Below are 21,179 nucleotides of genomic sequence, written 5' to 3' on the forward strand. Positions count from 1 at the left end.
GCAACACAAGCGCTAGTGTTGTCTTCTCTCCTCCAGCTTCTCTCCCGGATACAACAGGTCAGTAGTTATCTACATGTAAAACAATGATAATTAAAGCGCAAAATGGAGTAAATGACTTCAATCGAAACGGCACTTTTACTTCTCGAAGTACGTGGGGAAATATGATTCTCGTGAAGCAACCACAACCGCTGCTTAAGTCGACACGAACGCTTCTCTAATGGCGCGCAGAGTGAAGGAAAATAAAATACCGCCTATATTCCTTAGTTTTCTCTCTCTCTCTCTCTCTCTCTCACACACACACACACACACACACACACACACACACACACACACACACACACACACACACGCACACGCACACGCACACGCACACGCACACGCACACACACACACACACACACACACACACACACACACACACACACACACACACACACACACACACACACACACACACAAAATACGTTGGCGAGAGCTTCGTTCAGGCGTGGCTTGTACTGTGCTCCCGCCCGCATATAAGTTCCCTCTTTTCTTCCGGAGGGGTGGCTTCGTAGAAGTTTGCGGAAGGTAATGCAAAGCTGTGAAAGAGACCGTTGGGTGCTTGTTCTTGAACTTTTTACTGAATCGTCTACGCATCTGCTCATATCCAGTTTTCAATACTTCGGCCGGAGAACGCCTCAAGCTAAATATTCATTCCGAAGCGCATACTCATGGCAATCATCTAAAAACATCAATGTGGGTACATGGCGGCCAAAGTGATAACTACATCAATTTTGTTCTGTACACTAAGGTAATCGGACAATAGAATAATCTCAGGCAGTGCAGCCAATCGCAGTTGTGTGTGTTTCACACATTTATGACCGTTACTTCAAGCGCTGGTTTTCAAAAGTGCATGACCAACTCGCTCAACAAGTCACTTTGCACATAACAGCTTCATTACTTCGAAGATGTTTTGTGCTCACTGAATATTTATTAACTCTTGCACCACCCTAAAAATCTAATTTAGCGCCAAATAAACGTCCAAACAAGCTTTATTCCCGCAGTGTTGCATTGCTACAAACATCACAAATCACTTCTGTTTATGCGCCGTGGTTTGAGCGCCTAGCTCTAAGAAGCCAGCGCGCTTCGCATGTCAGCTGGCGCGTTCTGGCAATTTATGTAATAGACATATTTTCTTCATGTGGTAAAGTGTGCACTACAACTACATCTTCACGCGCTATGGTGGCATTACAAAGAATTCATAAACGTCATTCCGAATAAGATGACTGGCCGCTTCGGTGCTGTTCAAGCCTCTCGTAGTGACAAACTGTGCGTGACGGGGCTGTTTCAAAAACGCTACGCCAGCTGGGCTCAGATGGCGCGGGCGGCAACGTTCAGGCTAGAACAGCTGGCGACGCGCTGCGCGGCTGGCGTCGCCAGTTGGCAGCAAAGAAAATTGCGAACGTGACTCACGCGTGCTGCCTGCTTGGCGTGTTCCGGCGGGTCTGTATTGCGTGCGCGTTAGTATTATACTAGAGCAGTAAAAAAATAAAAACAAACAAGCGATACCCTTCATTTCATGACCTAGCTCAGAGTTGTTTAATTGCAGCTTGTGATGCGTTCTTCATGTCAAGGGTTCCTCGGCTTGTCACACTTCAGCTAGCAATCGGTCTAGCAACGGCTCACGATGTCTGCTACGCGCCAGCATTGCAAGCAGCGAACAGATTTCAATAATGCGTGGTGTGAATGCCGCTGCGGGATCAGCTCAGATCCCCAGGCGCTGTATTTTATACTTCTTCCGGCTTGTTTTCCTGTTGTTGAATGTGAACCCCTTTCAGTCTCTCAGGAAGTGTATGACTACTCAGAGGAAAACGTAACGCAGCCTGTGACCACAGACGGAAACGGTCTTCTCAAAAAATAAAGTGAAAAAAAAAAAGAATGATGTAAAAGTGGGGGTTTTAGAAGGGAGAACACTCACCAATAGAGAAAACAACGTGGCTTACGCTCTAAACAATGTAACTGGAGATATTCGGGTTTCTATTGATTTAACTATCGCTGGCGCATAAATATAACTGCTGCTCTGTGGTCAAATAAATTGATCGTTTATGATAACATAGGAAGAAGTTTTCAGGAAAACAATGTTCGAGCTATGAGATTTTGGGTGCAACAGCTCAAACGGACTAAAGAGAGGAACAGATCGAGGAAGATGTTGGCGAGCTCTTCCTTCTGCTTTTCATCCGTTTGAGTTTTTGCACACAAAACAAAATGTTATCAACTAGTCGAAATCTCCATCCTACTCCTTCGAACTATTTCTTACCTTCGCAAGTGCTTGTAGATGGCATTATGCGTCGTGTTCCAAGTCCTCTTTTTTTTTTGCTGCAGTATATTCCGTCTATCGTTTACGCGGAGCTTCACAGGGGTCAGTGAGAGCTAAAGCAAAAATAAAGAACTTCATCTCTCCGTCTGCCTGATGGAAATTGAGCCATTGGCATTCGAATTATAAACGAAGAAGTTTATACAAGTGAGCACAAAACGCAGTCATCACAGAAAAAAAAAAAAAACAGGCTTCTGTACGTATAGAGAGTAATGACTTCCCATTTTTAAAGAGGATAAATTAAGATGGCAATATTTATTCTTTGATTCTAAGCTTAGTCGGCTACATAAGATTTCTTTTGTGTCGCAGCCAAACTTAAGGGCACACGATATTGGCGTGCATTTCTTAATGAAGGAATGCATTGCGGTGTTTGCCTGCTAGTTGTCGTTGGCACTACTTTTGTGTGTCCGAATTCGAGAGCTAGAGACGGAAGAATCAGGGCCGAAGCTATGTGAAAAAGAATAAGAAGAATCATTGTCTTTAAAAGGGTTAACACTCAACACGTGGGCACATATAAGCAAACCGTGTTACCTAGGCAAAGCTAGAAGAGAAAGATCAGAAAGTGGCGACGAAGGTGACTCGAAAATGTACCTACATGGGTTTCAATGCGAGCCCATGTGGGAAACAAATTGGAAATGAGCGCTAACTTGCCTCTGGTCGTAAGCGCGACCATTGCGAATGCATTTCTACAGAGATTGCAGCTAGTGATTCGTCCGAAGTTTTCATTTTATTAGTTTCCACTGCCAAGGCGCCACAACACTGTCCAGCATGGTTGCAAATTAAGGTCAGAGACGGTAAGTGCGTCCTCGAGCATGAAGCTGAGAACTTGAGCACAGTGGCATAAGTGTGTTACGCAGTGATGAGCTAATTAGTGAATGTTAGAAGCCAAACAGGGTCTTTTCTGCTTCTTCAAGGTTTAGATTTCTTGCAGCTGTTTTCATACATGCGTTCAGTTTGTAATAAACACTATTATGAAAGAGCATGAAAGATCTGATGTCGTTAGAGCTTTCAATATAGTCATCTTGGTGCTGCTACTGTATTTATTTGATGTTGCTTTGGATCGGTAAGAAATATTTTCTCATGTAATCACTGTTTACAGCTTGTCTGCACAGTGACGCGGTGAGCAATGTGAATGTTTACGCTCTCGTTTCTTGAACTGGTGCAAACAGCGTTGCCTACCTCAACAGAAAATTTACCGAGACGTTTGTACTCGCTCGCCTTATTTAGCTTGACAGTACGCTGCTGTTCAGCATAGGCAGAGACTCAAAATGCGGTGTATTAAGGGGCTCAGAGATTAGATTTCAGGCCATCTGAGACCGAGGCCTATTGTCAGAATCAAGCGTCGCTTATGTCTGAGCCTTTTAGGTCAGCAGAACATCTCCCCTTTCATTTTCAAAAGCAGCACTGTCAGATAGCGCTAAGAAAACCTCAAATGTTAAATTACGAAAACGTTCGTTTTCTTCAATTCAGTCGAAGGCACCGGTGTTGACGAATGAAAGACATATTTTTTCTCTCTGACAATTCTCAGAACACTTCTTTTAGCGCCCGCTTTGGTAAGAAACAAAGCATAGATGGTTTTAGGCGTTCTCTCATCCCCCACTCATGTTTTCGGAACGTTTCTGCCTCTCCGACACCTGATAGACCCAAAGGCGAAAAAAGGGCCTCAGTAAAAGTCTGCACTATTCCGAGGAAAAAAAATCCCCGAGAGGTGTTACTGCAGCGTATACTGAGCTGCAATATATTTTTTACCGGAAAACAGCTCTCTTGACACGCGTTTTCAATTTTTCGTCCTCTGTGATTGAAAAAGACAACAACTTTTCGATGATTGTGCCTAGATGACATAGAAGTCCTTGTCAACATTGTCGGCACAAAAAAACTGAAGTAAATGCCCTCACCTTGGCACTGAGGCCCGCTTCAGTCTTATCGTCAAATGTGATTCCGCATCAAGTGCATGGCAAGGTATTGTCTTTAGCTTCGGTGGTTTTCTTCTCTTAACTGAAGAATACAGATGCGCAACATAACTATGACCGCACAAGAGATATAGCATTTGACGTATTCCTCACCGAGGGGTCTTCCAGTGTAGGGGTTTTAGTTTTTTCTTATTTAATGCCTTGGATAATATTTAAGAAGTGAAGGCAATATCGAAGCTTGCCAGTTCGGACAAGATGGGGTGCCTTAGAGTGGTCGGGTTGGTGGTATTTGGTGAGTGGCACATAAATTCTACTCGCAATAACCTTTATATGATGTCTAGATATACAGATGCCTAGCTTTGGGCCAAGGACGAGAACATGAATATTCAGTGAAGAAATTTGTGATTTTCTGGAAGATATATTTCCAAGATCAGGGTCACAGCAGTGACTAATTCAAAGTTTCTTTCGTTTGAACTGGAAGGGTAATTTTCATTTAAAGCAATAACTAATCTAGCAGGGCACCATTGCACTGTGTTGCTTTAACAGGAATCCTATGAGCTAAGCGTTGGTTGTGCATGGCAGAATGAAAAACCTCTAGGAGCGGCTAGATTTTCAGCTGGCAGTTTTTTATGCGATATGATCCGTGAAGCAAGGTCTGTATTTGTAGAAAACGGTGTACCTGTCTTACAGTGGTCCAAATAGCTTTGTATCAGATTTTACACGCAGTCGTGATTCCATTACAGGTATCGTCGGTTGTAACAAAAGGGGCCTGAGAATTAACAGCGATAAGTTTACTTTTTCTTCTGCTCCTAAAAGTAATCTTTGCACTGCAAATTTTTGACGGGATTCACATGTAAAAAGAAGTAAGCTTACATTTCTTTCGCTGAAGTCTGGACGCTCTCGCAGCACCTTTGTAACTTTACGTGTTCACTAATAAGTTCTGATATTAACAGCTGTTCCAAACCATTACTGTAAAAGTTCGATGCGCATTCTCGATTGTTGTTGCGTTCTACTGACAATTGAAATAAAAGGGCGACCTACGCCAGCAGATTACTACTGCTTTGTCGCTACTTAACCGACCGACCTGAAAAGTAGAAATATTTTGGAAGCTATGGCAATCGTCGGTGAAATATTTCAGATAGGGAAGCGAGAAACATTGTTCTAGAAAGCGAAGCTGTCTGTTTCTTGTCAGCTAATCATTTTGAAACGTAGTAACTTAGGTTTTGCATGGCTTACAGGGGGGGGGGGGGGGGGGGGGGGGGGGGCATAATTTGCGTTTTATCTGTTTTCACGCTGTTGACTGCAACAATCAGGAAATGTTGATTTAGGAAAAATGCGTTCTTAAGAAGGTAAGAACGAGGAATAAATGCGGAAAATGCTGTGTAAACGGCACAAAAGATAAATAAAAATGCAGATAAGAGGCCGCTCTCAGGCATTTCTTGACTGGTTACACATGAGACGCCTCTTTAATACGCGGGATTTCGTTTACGTTCGTATTGTTTTTGTAGCCACAGCTCACAAAAGAAAAAAAAACGATTTAATATCGCTATTGGTATACGATACCACATGTCAAAACTGCAATTCGATATAGTTTCGGTAGTAACATCTTAACTGCCGCAGAACATTTGCATAACAAAGATTTCACATTGATATTGATCAGTCTGGGTGTAGAAAGCACTCTACGGAAATCTTCACAGGATTTAGAAATTTTTCCGACGATACTTATTACTGTCGAAACAATATTAGCGGCTGTAAGTCGAGGATATTTTGTTTGCCATCGGCATGCGTACCATATACAGCACTGAGAAATAGGCTGGAGGTAATGCACTGGCTTATACATCCTGATACATCTCATAACAAATTATCGACGTGAATATACCTGCCCGAAGTAACTGCATGAGCAATTATTCGCGTACTGTTCGTGGGTGAACTGAAATTTTTGTCATGCAAAGCTTTCCTGGGAACCGGAAAGTGCAGTCATCTGCTCTCCTCCAGTCGCAAACACCGGACAACTCAGCGGGAATATGTTAAAGGGCCAATTCCGGGAAATCCATAGAGTCCCGAGAGATACTGCATGAACATGTTGAATATCATGGGCGACTCTTACCCTTCGCTACAAGATCTAACGTATAAAATGCTTCCAGCACTCATCCCAACTATTTCCGACAGCTACAGAAAATCAATAGCATGTGCTGAAAATTTCCTGGCCTTAAAACCACTCTCTTCCACATCAACGGGCGGGTAGAGGAATAATAAAATATTATACAGAGGGACAAGTCACCAACGACGAATGGGTGATCATCTTATCAAGTTTTGTTACACAAGATTATCCGCAATAAAAGGAAGTTTGCAATTAAACTTTTCAAACGTTTACAGCCATCGTCCTGACGGCTCTACTGGGTGAAACGCATGGACAAAGGGTAAGGCTTTTAGTTCTATTTAAAAACGTTTAGAACTGCTGAGACAGACTAGTAAATTCGAGACACGGGGACACTTGTAACCAGAGTTCAGTGCATCACCCAAGAAAGTTAGGTAGTTTGGAAAGGTATACATGCTGGTGTGGTGTCCTCCTCGTCAGCGTTTTCTGTTGAAGTGGCGCTCAAGATTAATATGTTCTTCAACACTAATTGGCGGCCTTAATAAGGAGTTATTTATTCACCTTCATGGGCAAGACTTACACTAAAGTATTTTTACTAACAGCCACCAAGAATGAAGTGCGCGCTGTCTTATTTGTAAGAAGGCAAAACTGCTCGACCTCACATTTTGTCTACTTACTCTCAATGAAACAGTTTTGCACGTATCTGATAGCCCTATTGACTTTGGCGTTGTGCTCTTGTTGCCAACGTCGTAGGAGGAATTCGCGGCCGCGGTGGCCACATTTTGATGAACGCGAACTGCCTCAACGGCGTACAATATTCACAATGGCAATACAGATATTTATGTGCACTGATTGAAAAACTGATTAAATAATACTGCTTAATGCGGAAGAAGCTCAAGCAAATCACTTGTAACGCTATTAGTGTATCGTGGGCAGCTTATATTTTGCAAAAACACCAGGACATAATCAATGAGCACACGAAAGGACAAACATTGATATCATGCTGCGTTAAATTATAAACTGGAACGAAAAAGTGGAACTGCTTGCAACTTGGAAAGAAAGCGCAACTCGCGATGGTGGGTAAATGATGTGGATTGCTGTCTTAACTGCAAGGATTCAATAAATATGTCATAATTTCGCTGAAAGCTCTAAAACAAGCACTCTTTTTTCAAGTGCGAAGCATGCCATTCGACTAGAAGTTGAAACGGCCCTTAAGAGACAATGAGGGCAACTACACTTAGTTATTTTTATTGAAGGAGAAAAGTACAGTCAGGGACAAAAGTCTCCGGACCACGTGTTCCTCAAACAAAGCTTATAGCTCTACTATTAGACAGCGGCTGGAGACCGCACTTGGGGAGATGAAAGAACAAAAAATAACTTTTACCTCCACAAGTGTGGTCTCCAGCCGCCTACTAATAGCAGAGCTATCGACTTCGTTAGAGGAACACGTGGTCCGGAGACTTTTGTCCCCGACTGTACACAAGTCAGGCTGGGGAACGTAAGTCACTAAAATTAAAATGGCGGGCGACACACACTCACACACAAAAAATTGGAGGGTACACAAGTTCCGCTTTGAGGGCATGACGTAATGGGATAGCCTAATGGGTTAATTCCTAGATATGCAGAAGGCCACTCTCTCTCTCAACTGTTCATTCACGGATCCCTTGGAGTCCTCATACCCCTCCTGGCACAGTGCTGCAGAGATTATTAAGCGATGCGGCACTGCCGTACGATGGCAGGTGCTGCCACCTGCCTTGTGTAGCCCAGGTTGCTGTTCCCGCATGACCAATCAATAATTCAACTGCCACCTGCCACGGTGGACAGTTTGCTCGCTATCCGCTGGACGGGTTGCGATGGCGATGCAAGGTTGCATGACCTAGGTGGCCTACCTACCTACTAGGTTTCTTTCTGGCGACCACCTTAGAGCCATTACCGTGATTTTTCGTTCACAACGTCGAAACCGACAAAGTCGACAACGGATTTTTTGTTGAATGGGGTCTCTTATGCTGTCGCCTTACAAGTGATAGGTTTCTAGCCTACATAAATCGAACACGAGCATCAAAGCATGCGTCTAGGCTTACTGGCTCATAGTTTTGCTTTTCTTGGTTGTCGGCGCGTCTGGCGACGATATTAGACTCAGGTTTATTTCTTTAATTTGTTGCTGTCAGGGCTGTTGAGGCATTACAAAGAGGAGTGGCAAGTTATTATACAAAATGAAGCAAAATAAAGATAGTTATTAATATAGGTGGTGAAGAAGCTCAGATTCAAATGATTCTGCTTCTGGGGATGGAGACGATGCAAGCGGGCAGTTGGTTCGGTCCTGAGCCGGTCTTGGGCAGGGAAGAATGCGAATTATATCCGTGGTGGAGACACCTTTACATAACTCTATAGCAATACGGCCCCGTTGAGCTCCAAACCCGGCGTAGTCGTTGTCATCGTCCGGGGTCGCGAGTAAAAATCCCGTGAGAGGAAACCTATCCAGACCCCCTACACGTGATCTTGTGAAGGCATCACAACCTGCCCACCGGATTGAGAGCGAAATTCCCACCGTAGTAAGTGACAGGTAAAGTAATGATTGGTCGCGGTAGTTTGCCCAGGAAGAGCAACCTTCGTCTCACAAGCTCTACCAGTGGCTGTGCTAGAATAAGCCACCTGCCGAAACAGTGTTGCACCGCTTAAGCGCTGCACCACTGCGCGAAGAGTGGCATGAGGAATCCCAGCGGTCGAATTTCGTGTACATGGGCTTTAACTGATTAACACTATCGCGTCATATTCTCAAGGAGGAGCTTAAGTATCCCTTGTAGGTTTTTAATCTTTCTAGCTTGTGAATGCTCAGGTTTCGAGGAAAGTGATGCATTTGCGATTAGAACGTCGTTCGCTTACAACACAGACGTACTCCTATTTGCCTTCAGTGCCTTGTTTAGGTTTAGATATGTTCACTGTCTTCATTATGAGTGAATGTGTGCCGATGATTGAGCGACATCAAGGTAGTTTCAGTTCATAGCGAAATCGGGTAAGTGGAAAGGGATAAGTAAAATGTAGATTTGGGCTGGTTAATTCATGTTGTAAGGACAGGTGGTGCGGTGCAATGGACAGGGGCAGTGCTCGTGGCGGACCATCTACTCGTATTACCTTTAAAATTGGAATGCTTAGCAGTACTGTAGCTAACCATTCCTGTTTTAGCTACGCCGTCAATGTGACCTCCACTCTCTATGTTTCGTCCTTTTCGCTCCTTTAACCACTGGCGCCTCCCACCGACTCCACATTCTCTTTACACTGCAACTGACCGTCATCAGGCGTTGGCCCCTCCTCGCTTCCCACCACCTGGTTCCCCACCACATCGTTTGGCGCCGTCGTGGATAGGCCCGCTGTACGCTCCGCTTCTACCACCTGAAGGTTTGGCCCCTCCTTCCTTTCCACCAGCTGGTAAGAAGCCAAGCACGGCACGATACGCTCCGCTACTACCACCGGAGGGCTTGGCCCCTCCTGCGTTTACACCACCTGGTAAGAAGCCAAGCACGGCACGGTACGCTCCGCTACTACCACCGGAGGGCTTGGCCCCTCCTGCGTTTACACCACCTGGTAAGAAGCCAAGCACGGCACGGTACGCTCCGCTACTACCACCGGAGGGCTTGGCCCCTCCTTCCTTCCCACCAGCTGGTAAGAAGCCAAGCCAGCCCCTATACGCTCCGCTACTACCACCGGAGGGCTTGGCCCCACCTTCCTTTACATCCCCTGCCAAGAAGCCAAGGCAGCCACTATACGCTCCGTTAGCACCGCAGGGCTCTAACCCTCCTCGCCAACCACCTGGCCGTCCACCACCTTACCGTCCACTCTACATGTGGCTCTCGCCAGTACGGACACATCCAAGACAAGCACTATACGCACCGCTACTACCACCGGAGGGCTTGGCTCCTCCATCCTTTACACCACCTGCTAAGAAGCCAAACCAGCCGCTATACGCTCCGCTACTACCACCGCTAATACCACCTGGTCCCCCGCCAAAACGTTTGGCGCCGACATGGACAAAGCCGAGCCAACCACTATACGCTCCGCTTGTGCCAGATGAGTCTCCGAGAAAGCCCTCTTTCTCCCTCCCGGTCATCGATCTACAGCTGGAACCGGTGAGTGACCGGTCTATGGCGGTAATGAGGGACGGGTGTACTGATGAAGGAAGAGTAAAAATAGCCAAGTAACATACCGATCACCTCTAACGTTTCGCCATACAGGCTCTCTCCGTGAATAACCGAGACAGGGAGAGCCCATTCAAAGAATTGAGAAATGAAGCTGTGCCGACTAATTATAACACTAAATAAAATTCCCAGGATTAATTTGAAAAATACAAAAAGAGACGCAAGAAGGCTAATATTACCACAAGCGGGCGATGAGTGCAAGCTTTTCTGTCCCGACATGTCTACACTGAGACAAACTGGAAATAAAATTAGGTTCTTACTTAGAGAGCTCTAACTGCTAACGCAAAATATCTTGGAGCACCTTTTTTGCATTTATAAGCTATAATTATAGAGTAGTTAGCTTGAAATATTTGAAAATTGACAATTGCATCTATAAGCTATAATTAGACAGTAGTTAGCTTGAAATATTTGAAAATTGGCAACCGCAGCTTCATTCTATTTGTTATTTAGGGCATGACTAAAACATTTTCGCAATTGTAAGTTCAGTTTGTTAGTGTTTTTTGTTAGTGATTTGAGGTGGAATGCATTATGAAATTTTATCACGTTTAAGTCTTTCATAGCATTTTCAACAGTAGAAATGTATTCTGAAAATTATCCTATTGAAGGCTAAAGGACATTTTGAAAGGGGTCAACAAGGGGTCAAGCGGAAATCTTGGCGTGTTTGAAAGCTTGTTTCCAAACCGTTATAAGTTTTTTTCTTGGAATAATCATACTGATCATATTATGGATTTGCAGTCTGATTTGCAGTCGTGACAAAGAAACCTATTCTCATTGAGCGAGTGGCCGCCAGTATAACTAATTTAGATCTAATATAAATTTCTTCACCTTGAAAGCAGAGGCACAGGTCTAGAGCCTAATGAAAGCGTACTATTCAAGAAGATATATTAAAAGAAAATTGCGTTATTTCACAGCCTTTCCTTCTTTTAAAGGAATTACATGCCACTTTCTTTCAGTCGGAAACTTTCTAAGCCATGCGGAGGTGAGTACCCTTCTTCATACGGTTCGTAAACCGAAATTTGAGCCATAAAAATGGTGTTCTTGAACTATACTAAGTGAACGAGACATGCAAGAGGTGGCGCAGTAGTACGGCTCTTGTCAGAAAACATGCAATTCCAGTTCTAAATACAATAAATGGAACTCCTTTTGTACGTGTTAGTATACTACTGTACAATATGCGCTACCGTCAGATTGTCCTTTCTTAGGTGAGACATCAATTATGGCCAACTTTGAGGTCTTCACTAGTGCGTGATTCTTTGCCTACTATGCGACAGTGTGAAACAAAAAAGAGAAAGGGTGAAACATAGGACATATGGCACCCAGTTAAAAACTGGAAGGGACCCTTAAAATCCACCTTAAGGGTTTGAAGCGATGCCGTAATGAGATAATTCCCATGTATGGAGAAGGACATTCTCTACTTTGAATTGCATCCCTGGGAGTCTTCAGAACCCTTCTAGCGCAGTGGTGCAGCGGTTAAGCGATGCACCACTGCCCTGCGATGGCAGGTGCTCCCAACAGTGGGCAATATGCGACCCAGGTTGTTCTTTCCGAGTGATCAATCATTAATTTAACTGCCAACTGGAACGGAGGGCACTCGGGCGGGCAAGTTGTGAGTACGCCGCACGGTCACGTGACCTAGGTGGCCACTAAGCATAGTTCTTTTCATCCCGTCCGTAAATTCTTTTTTTTTTTTGCGAATACTTGAATTTTGGAATAACTTAGATGGTTCTTTGCGTTCATTGCCAACTATTCAATTTAAGCTACAACAGCCTAAGCATCTTACTTGACATTGTTGTATTCTGCCTAACCATGTTACTTGACATTGTTGTATTATGCTTTGCAACCCACCCCTGCAATGTCTCTAACAAGAGGCAGCAGTAATTGTAAATAAATAAAATAAATGAATAAACATGCCTCCTAGGTTGCTCTCTGGACACCACCTGTCGGGGTCATGATCGTGATTTTTTGCTCACAACGCCAACAACGCCGACCCCGGATTTTCTGGACAGTGAGGCCTTTAACGTTGACGCGTTAAAAGTGTGATAAGGAGAAGCAGGTGAGAATAGGCGGTGGGGCGCTCTGGAGCATTGGCATCGGAAATCGCAATAAGGCACGCGCAGTAGTATTTTTGTGTAAACAACGAGTCCCAGGTGAGGTGACAGAAAGCGAAGTGGCACCAAGTGAAGTTACTCCTTCAAACCCACACAAAGATAAATTAATTCACCAAAGTCGTAGCCGTGCCTAGGAAACGAGCGGCGAGTAGGAAGGACGGCCGACACAGAACGAGAAGCTACCTATGAGAAGGAATTCTCGTCAGACAGAGGTTTGAAGCTTAGGCAGGGTTAGGACGCGAATGAAATTGCAAGACACCTCACTTGCCAGTGAAGGTAACTGAGCCATGCTTGAGAGGCGAAACGAAATAGTCACACTCGAAACCGGACAGGAGGAGTAACGTCATGTGCAAACAAAAAAAAAAAACAACGCCGGGGGGAGGAAGACTACTTGTGAAATAAGCGCGAGTTGTAATTTCGCTTTATATGACGGGGGTATCATTCACATTCGTTCCAGCCAGTCTTGTGACGACACAAGACCAATTTTAACGTCGTAAACGCGAGTGAAGTCGCTGCAGATTAAGAGCTCTTGCGTGTACATTTTGCTGTTAGTGAAGAATTGTGCTGAATAGTGCTTGCATTTCTTGCGCGTCTTTAGGTTGCAGAATCAGCCGCGGGGTGTCGTAGGAGGCAGTGTGACAGCGTCGACGACGGAGGAAGGACCTCGGTTGTATCCTACCATGCTGGACAAGCAACTATACACAAAGAAATATTTCATTTGCGGACTTGTGCTGCAATAAAGAGGCCTGTTTTCTGTACGTTTAAGTTGTACCTCTGAGCCCAACAGTGAATTCAGAGCCCAAAAGGGAGAAAAATTGCGTTAATTTTAAGAAAACAAAGAATAAAAACTGAACAACATTTGACCGGTAAAGCACTTAAAATACCATCAAGCCAATTCAGCAGTCACTGTATATTGGGCCTCGCGCCCCGCTCGGGACAGCGCCCGTCGACGACGACAAAGTCGGCGATTGTTCACACAACTCAAGCGTCCCTATATAACGTCTCATTTCGAAACACAACAATGCTGGCGCTTGTTTTGTCCTCGCCATAGCTCTTACAATTAAGCAGCTGGTCTGAACGCGACCCTTCCACACGATTCTCCGGTTTCTATCGCGGATGCCATCGGTTTTCACGACCCCCCCCCCCCCCCCCTCCCCCCCCGTCGGCATCCGCCATGAACACACCTTGGAGGTATAACCGCAGCGGTGAATGTCTGGAGAATTCTTTACATATATTTTTTTTCTAATTCCCAAGGTCTTCAATAAACACACACGCGATTTTTCTCTCACTCATCTACACTTTATAAGTCATGCATGAAGATATGTTTCGGTGTAAGTCAGAAGAGTGTACAAAAAAAGTGTGGAAATAAAGTAAGTTTAAATGAACATAAGTTAAAACATGAAAATAAGAAGACTGGCTGGGGCACAAAAATGTGGCGACGCATGTAATTCGTTTTTATTTACCGAGCTTTGCTTTTCATAAATGAGCGGTGGACCATTTTTTGTATCATGACGATGATTAGCGCCTGGTCAGTTTGGTCCCTGTGGAGGTGAACAGTATCGTTGCCAAAAAATTACATCCCCTATTGTTTCGACCATACCTGATCTCGTTTGCCCCAGTGGAGTTGATATCTCTGTCAGAGCTCTTAGATTCCTGCCTATTGTTTCCAGTTTTCTTGCGCTCTGTCATCGCATATAATAGAAAGAAAAGCCGGCTGCGGCTGCAGCATTTCACCGCCGTCAATTTCCCATGGCCGTGAGTATTTATACAGCAGTAGAATGAAGAACAGAAGAACAAAATGAACTTTAAGAGAATAGAAGTTGTGGGAGAAAAGTCTACATTCTCCTGGCCCTATTTTTGAGCAGTCTTTAATTTGAAAGCTCCGTTAAGGGTGTGTGTTAAAAAAACAAACTTCATAACACGTGTTGTTATAAACGAAGTCATGGTTGAGATCATAGCCGCAATATGGCTGTTGCAACCTAAAGCGAAACACCATGAAAAAAAAATTCAGTTATAAATTATTTGGTATTGCTACCATTGGTACAGAGATTGTGGACCCCCTAATTGGCGTGGAATGTTCGGAGTAGTATCAAACGATCGGCGCGTCAGAAGTATAAGATTACTAGTTGAATGAAAGCGCAGCTTAGTATAGGGATTCGTACCGACGACCTCTGGTTCTCCAAACCATGACTTTTTGAAACTTTAAACCTCTTTTACGGCCAAACTACTTGACGTAGGACAATCGCAGTGGTGTTAAACGATTTTTCTTTTTCCGTAGTATACGTTGGCATAAAAAGTTGACATCCGGATATAACGAAAAAATTGTGCCGTATGTAGCGAAGATGGCTTATGAAGCAATATTCATTCGGTATAACAAACACTCGATGCTCATACGCCTCTGCCTTTTGCTATTTTTTAACTGCCTTTGGAGTCTTTGAATTTTTGTCTTGCCGCGCTCAGGTGCAGCCTCTGTTTGTACGCTTTCTGTACGAAAACATTGTACACTTTTGGTACAGAAGATGACAGAGTTTTGCGCCGCAATAGGCACCACTTCCCCAAGACAGCTGGATCTTTCAATCGTGCCATCGGGCGAGTCCCAGGGACAGCATCAGCGAATCATCCTGTAACGCAGCCGAGGAGCCCCTGCCTGTGCCCTTGCATGCCCTGCTGAAGCGACTATCAGCCGAACCACCTGGTTCATCAAACATTGAAGTGTCTAGTTTGGTTTGGTTTATGAGGGTTTAAGGACCTAAAGCGACTCAGGCCATGAGGGACACCGTAGTGAAGAGCTCCGGGAATCTCGACCACCTGGGTTTCTTTAGCGTGCACTGACATCGCACAGTACACGGGCCTCTAGAATTTCACCTCCATTGAAATTCAACCGCCGCGGCCGGGATCGAACCCGCGTCTTTCGGGTGAGCAGCTGAGCACCATAACCACACTCAGCCACCGCGACGGCACAAACATTCAAGTGTCGCTGCGACGATCCGCCGTACTGCGAGGGCTACCAGCGCGCTTCGCCTACACACTGTAATTCGAGAAGTCTGATATAATCTCGCGTTGCCTGCTTGTACGGAGTCTACAGTTATTAATTGCTGTGTTGCGTCGTTTTTTAAGGCGAAAGCCTTTAATGTCTCATCGTTGTAAGCAGCAGTTGTCGACAGAGAATGTCACGCTTTTCAGTTCGTCGAAACGGTCGTGACGTCACAGTGTGCCAATTTCAAACGGGGCCAATTGTACTTTGGCTAATAACCATGCAACCAATTGAAGGGACCATATAGTGATGCTCCAAGTAAGTGGGATTGAGCTTAGTTAATTGCTTAATTACCCAATTAGCCTAATTAACTTCTCTAGTCAGGCCATATAAATAAATAAAACCTAGTAAGAAATTGGTCGAGCTCGGGAATCGAACCCCGGTCTTCGGAGCGCGAGACGAGCACGCTATCCACTCCGCCATGCCTGCTCGATGGTTTGGAATGAACAAAGGCACGTCTAGTCAATACGGTGTCTTCGCTCACTGCCATCCTCCTCCCTTCCCTTCCGGCGAGGTTTAGGTGTCCACCGAGATATGAGAGAGAAACACATTTCCTTATTTCCTTTCCTCAAAAACCAATTTACCGACGAGCGAGGCGTAGAACCGAATGGGCGATGGCGTTCTATGGACTCCCTGGCAGCATTGCAAGACGCTCTCGCGTTCCACTCTTAGAGGCGAAGCTTAACATCTTAACCACACATCAGTGACCACACTTTAGGTCAAAAAAGTGCACCCCCCCCCCCCTGAATTTTGACGGGTGTCCACCGAAATATGTGAGACAGTTACTGCGTAATTTTCTTTCCTCAAATACAATTTTCATTTTCTTCATTATCTTCGTCTCTCTTCTTTCACTCCCACTTCCTCCGTTCCTCTACGGTGCGGTTCAGGTGTCCACCGAGATGACAGAGATTTACTGCGCCATTTCCTTTCCTCAAAAAACCGTTGCGTTGAACCAGGTGGTCGAAATTATTCCGGAGACCTCCACTACGGCACCTCTTTCTCTCTTTCTTCTTTCACTCCTACCTTCCTCCCTTCCCTTACGGCGCGGTTCAGGTGTCCGCCGATATATGTGAGACAGATACTGCGCCATTTCCTTTCCTCAAAAAACCAATTTATTTATGAAACGGCAAGGCATCGCGCCGAACGGGTGGTGGCGTTCCGTGGACTCCCTGGCAGCGCTACAACACGCTGTCGCGTTCCACTCCTAAAGGCGAAGCTTAAGCTAAAGCTTAATTAGCAGTTAATTAGTATTCAGGCATTAATCAGTAATTGACCATTAATTAGTGATTTGTCATCACTTAGTAATTAGTACTCAATTACATGTGACGCCACCAGTGCCACAGAAGCACTGAAAGTGGTGCGGAAAACGCTTTCGCCTCTACGCACTTTAGGCAGTCAAAGTGCCCCCTGAATTTTTTGGTAAGAAAGGGGAACGCAATGGGCGACTACACTACCAACCCCGCGCACAAGCACGGCTATAAATTCGTCCCTATGGTGTCCATAATGCACCCTTGTGTCCACCATCGCCTTCAGCACATTCGATACAGCCGCTACGTTTCTCGTGACATGGGTCACTGCGTGCAGAGAGGACACATTAGAAAGATGAATTTGGAGGCAGCCGCCTTGATGCCGAAACGAGAGTCAGATGCCGGGGAAGACGTCCGTCGCAAGCACAAGCAGGTTGAAACTAGGCATCACTGGACTTCCCGCAATCAGAGCAGCAGAAAGCCGGAAATTGAGCGCGCGGCAAACTGATGCAAGGAGCGCTGCCGCGGCGGATATGATGAGAAGGGATGTGTCAGCCAAACCGAGCCACAAAGACGATCATGTAGACAGTATAACGCTAGAGCAATAAACTTATCTGGCCAGAAATGATGCCATGAGCAGCACAAAGTCCGCGTGCTGCTGTCCTAAAGACTCCGCTTATCATGGTCGCAAACTTTATTGCCGATGTGTGGCGCGGCAACAATGCTCGCGTAAAAACGTTTAAGGAAGAAAAGTTGCCAGTGAACAAGAAGGCTGACACATTTATTTATTTATTTATTTATTTATTTATTTATTTATTTATTTATTTATTTATTTATTTATTTATTTGTGATACCCTCAGGGTACAGAGTACATTTCAGAGGGGAAGGGCAGTTGATAACAAGAAAAATAAAAAGAGCACAATTCATACAAAACTATAGAACAACTGGGGCAGGATAAAAAGAAGTGAGCAAAATTAACACGGAACAGATTAATAAAATACTTTAAGAACAATACTAGTACGTGGAGAACAACACACTACAATAAAATACAAAAGCGATCATTATGTAATCAGAGTGGTAAGTATTCTTCTAAATTGAGTTGAATCAGTGATGCTAGTTAATGATGCGGGTAGGGAATTCCATTCTTTAGAGGTTAGCGGAAAATATGATTGCGCACATGTCACTGTGTTACAATGAGGCACTGTGACCTTGTGTTGATGATCACGACAGTGAGAAATGAACGGTGCTGGTTGAATCCATCGAGAGCGAAGTTGAAAATTGGAGTAGAAAATCTTATGGAATAGGCAGATGCGGAAGTGCTTACGGCGGGTAGCTAGGGGCAGGAGGTTTAAAGACCTTTTCATTTGGGTGACGCTAGATGTACGATGGTAATTGCCTAAAATGAATCTAGTTGCACGATTCTGGACAGTTTCCAGAACCTGTGTCAGTGAGACCTGTCCAGGATCCCATATGGATGAAGTGTATTCCATTTGCGGTCGTATGTAGGTCGTGTATAATAATGATTTTAACGAAGATGGAGCAAGTGTAAAATTTCTTCGAAGATAACCAAGCGTTTTGTTTGCTTTAGATGCTATATGTTCTATATGAAGTTTCCAGGACAGGGTGTTAGTTATATGTATGCCAAGATACCGGTACGATCTTACGGTTTCAAGGGGATGACTGTGAAGAAAATAAGGAGGACAAGTAGTATTTGAACGTGAAACTCTCATAGATTTACATTTTTTAATATTTAGTTCCATTTTCCAATTATGACACCAGTCTAGTATGTTATTAAGATCGACCTGGAGAGAGCGAATATCGGAATCGTTAGTTATTTTACGGTAAATCAAATGGGTAAAAGACTTTAGGGAAGAGGAGTTTGCAATGAAGACATAAACATTGAATCAAACCAAGCATAAAGATTCGCACAATGTTCGATTTGGTGCCGAGGGAGTACCTTCCTATCGTCATCCGTCTAAATTCAGCAACACAGTCCTTCAGTTCTAATGATGCTGTTATGCGTGTTATTCAGAAATAAATTTCGAATAGTGCTGGAGAACGTAATCTGGAAGTGCGGCTCCGTAAACAGAGCCAGCAACCAAAGAGCTTTCCTCGTTCCTTCGCAGAATACGGCAAGGAACCAATCTCGAATTCTTCCCGGCACTTGGAGACAGCTTGGAACCTCTCATAAAAGAAACAAAACAACACATCACTGCACTTTTCTACTGGCGTAATATAGCGCTCCTAATCGTGCTTTGCATAAACTAAATGTGAAAGCCGATAGCGGCTGAGTGAGCGACCGGCACTCAAATTGACGCTATCCACAACCACCCAATGAAAAAAAAAGAAAGTGTCAGTCTTCGATTACGTTACCTGACCAGTTTAATTTCCATACTTGTTTTTCGTCTGCGAGAACTGAACCCAAGCGTCGTGTCGTTTGGCTCTTCGTCTTTAACGCTGCAAACAAGTGTACATTTGTTTTTATTCTTGCTATGTTGCTGCGCAAATTCATGCGCGCCATAAAAAAAAAAAACAGCGTTGCAGTTTGCAGATTGAATTTTAATTTTTAGAAGAAAATAAAGTGTGCTGTTTTATTTTCCTTCGTTGAAGGACTGCAGTTTACTTAGCCTTCACTTTCCCCCTTATGCCTCCTCCTCCGTATTCGTACCTCTGAGGTCTTTTTAAGTTGCGTTTCGCTTTTTTTTTTGTCAGACAGGAAACCAATTGCAAAACCGATTCTCTCGGCTTTATTTCGATGCCTGCATAGCCCACTCATGTCCAAGAAGGACAGATTCTGAGAGGCTGCCTTCTTGCAGCTGCACCTTCTTCAGCAAACTGCGGGTTGACTGAAATAAAACAGCTTGCGTGCAGACTGGCCGCATGCGTGACTGTCGCTTTAATTTTTATAGAGCGGTTATTTCAAACGAACATGTTATTCAGGCACGGTATTGGACTCCGTTTACTTTTGGTCGCCTTTAAACGTGTCTAGTTTTGTGGAAACAAAGTTAGTTGTTGAGCATGGGGTTTTGAGCATGGAAAGATGCTGTCCATGGCATCTCATTGCAAAAATGATCCCACGAAAGCAGTTATACCTAACGTATTTTTTGTGTTTCAACATGAAGGCCATGTGTTTGAAAGAGGTTACCTTATTTTGTGCTGGAGCCATGGAAAAAATTCAGGGGGCACTTTGACTGTTTAAAGTGCGTAGAGGCGAAAGCGTTTTCCGCACCACTTTCAGTGCTTCTGTGGCACTGGTGGCGTCACATGTAATTGAGTACTAATTACTAAGTGATGACAAATCGCTAATTAATGGTTAATTACTGATTAATGCCTGAATACTAATTAACTGCTAATTAAGCTTAAGCTTCGCCTTTAGGAGTAGAACGCGACAGCGTGTTGTAGCGCTGCCAGGGAGTCCACGGAACGCCACCACCCGTTCGGCGCGATGCCTTGCCGTTTCAACGCAACGGTTTTTGAGGAAAGGAAATGGCGCAGTAAATCTGTCATCTCGGTGGACACCTGAACCGCACCGTAGAGGAACGGAGGAAGTGGGAGTGAAAGAAGAAAGACGAAGATGGCCCGCAATGAAGAAAATGAAAATTGTATTTGAGGAAAGAAAATTACGCAGTAACTGTCTCACATATCTCGGTGGACACCCGTCAAAATTCAGGGGGGGGGGGGGGGGGTGCACTTTTTTGACCTAAAGTGTGGTCACTGATGTGTGGTTAAGATGTTAAGCTTCGCCTCTAAGAGTGGATTGCGAGAGCGTCTTGCAACGCTGCCAGGGAGTCCATAGAACGCCATCGCCCATTCGGTTCTACGCCTCGCTCGTCGGTAAATTGGTTTTTGAGGAAAGGAAATGTGTTTCTCTCTCATATCTCGGTGGACACCTAAACCTCGCCGGAAGGGAAGGGAGGAGGATGGCAGTGAGCGAAGACACCGTATTCACTAGACGTGCCTTTGTTCATTCCAAACCATCGAGCTGGCATGGCGGAGTGGATAGCATGCTCGTCTCGCGCTCCGAAGACCGGGGTTCGATTCCCGAGCTCGACCAATTTCTTACTAGGTTTTATTTATTTATATGGCCTGACTAGAGAAGTTAATTAGGCTAATTGGGTAATTAAGCAATTAACTAAGCTCAGTCCCACTTACTTGGAGCATCACTATATGGTCCCTTCAATTGGTTGCATGGTTACTAGCCAAAGTACAATTGGCCCCGTTTGAAATTGGCGCACT

The 21,179-nt window shown here is 44.6% G+C and overlaps 1 protein-coding gene across 1 annotated transcript; it reads left to right on the forward strand.

Annotated features, from left to right (window-relative positions):
• The first annotated feature begins 4,518 nt into the window (after positions 1 to 4,518).
• Positions 4,519 to 17,451, forward strand: LOC149331274 (uncharacterized). The gene is made up of 6 exons (XM_089555933.1): positions 4,519 to 4,555; positions 6,640 to 6,683; positions 9,658 to 10,074; positions 10,144 to 10,485; positions 15,207 to 15,386; positions 17,230 to 17,451. The coding sequence occupies exons 1-6, from the start codon at positions 4,519 to 4,521 to the stop codon at positions 17,449 to 17,451; spliced, it is 1,242 nt and encodes a 413-aa protein (XP_089412059.1).
• Positions 17,452 to 21,179: the final 3,728 nt, after the last annotated feature.

This window comes from Amblyomma mixtum, chromosome 8, assembly GCF_055824585.1.
Source record: "Amblyomma mixtum isolate Tamu chromosome 8, ASM5582458v1, whole genome shotgun sequence".
Lineage (NCBI taxonomy): Eukaryota > Metazoa > Arthropoda > Arachnida > Ixodida > Ixodidae > Amblyomma > Amblyomma mixtum.

What these genes read in the sequence shown, in the direction of transcription:
- LOC149331274 (XM_089555933.1), top strand. Translation starts at nt 4,519, where the DNA reads ATGGGGTGCCTTAGAGTGGTCGGGTTGGTGGTATTTG. An exon ending in GTGAAACGCATGGACAAAGG is followed by an intron (nt 6,684 to 9,657) that starts GTAAGGCTTTTA and finishes GACCGTCATCAG; the next exon opens with GCGTTGGCCCCTCCTCGCTT. An exon ending in TCGATCTACAGCTGGAACCG is followed by an intron (nt 10,486 to 15,206) that starts GTGAGTGACCGG and finishes GCGCCGCAATAG; the next exon opens with GCACCACTTCCCCAAGACAG.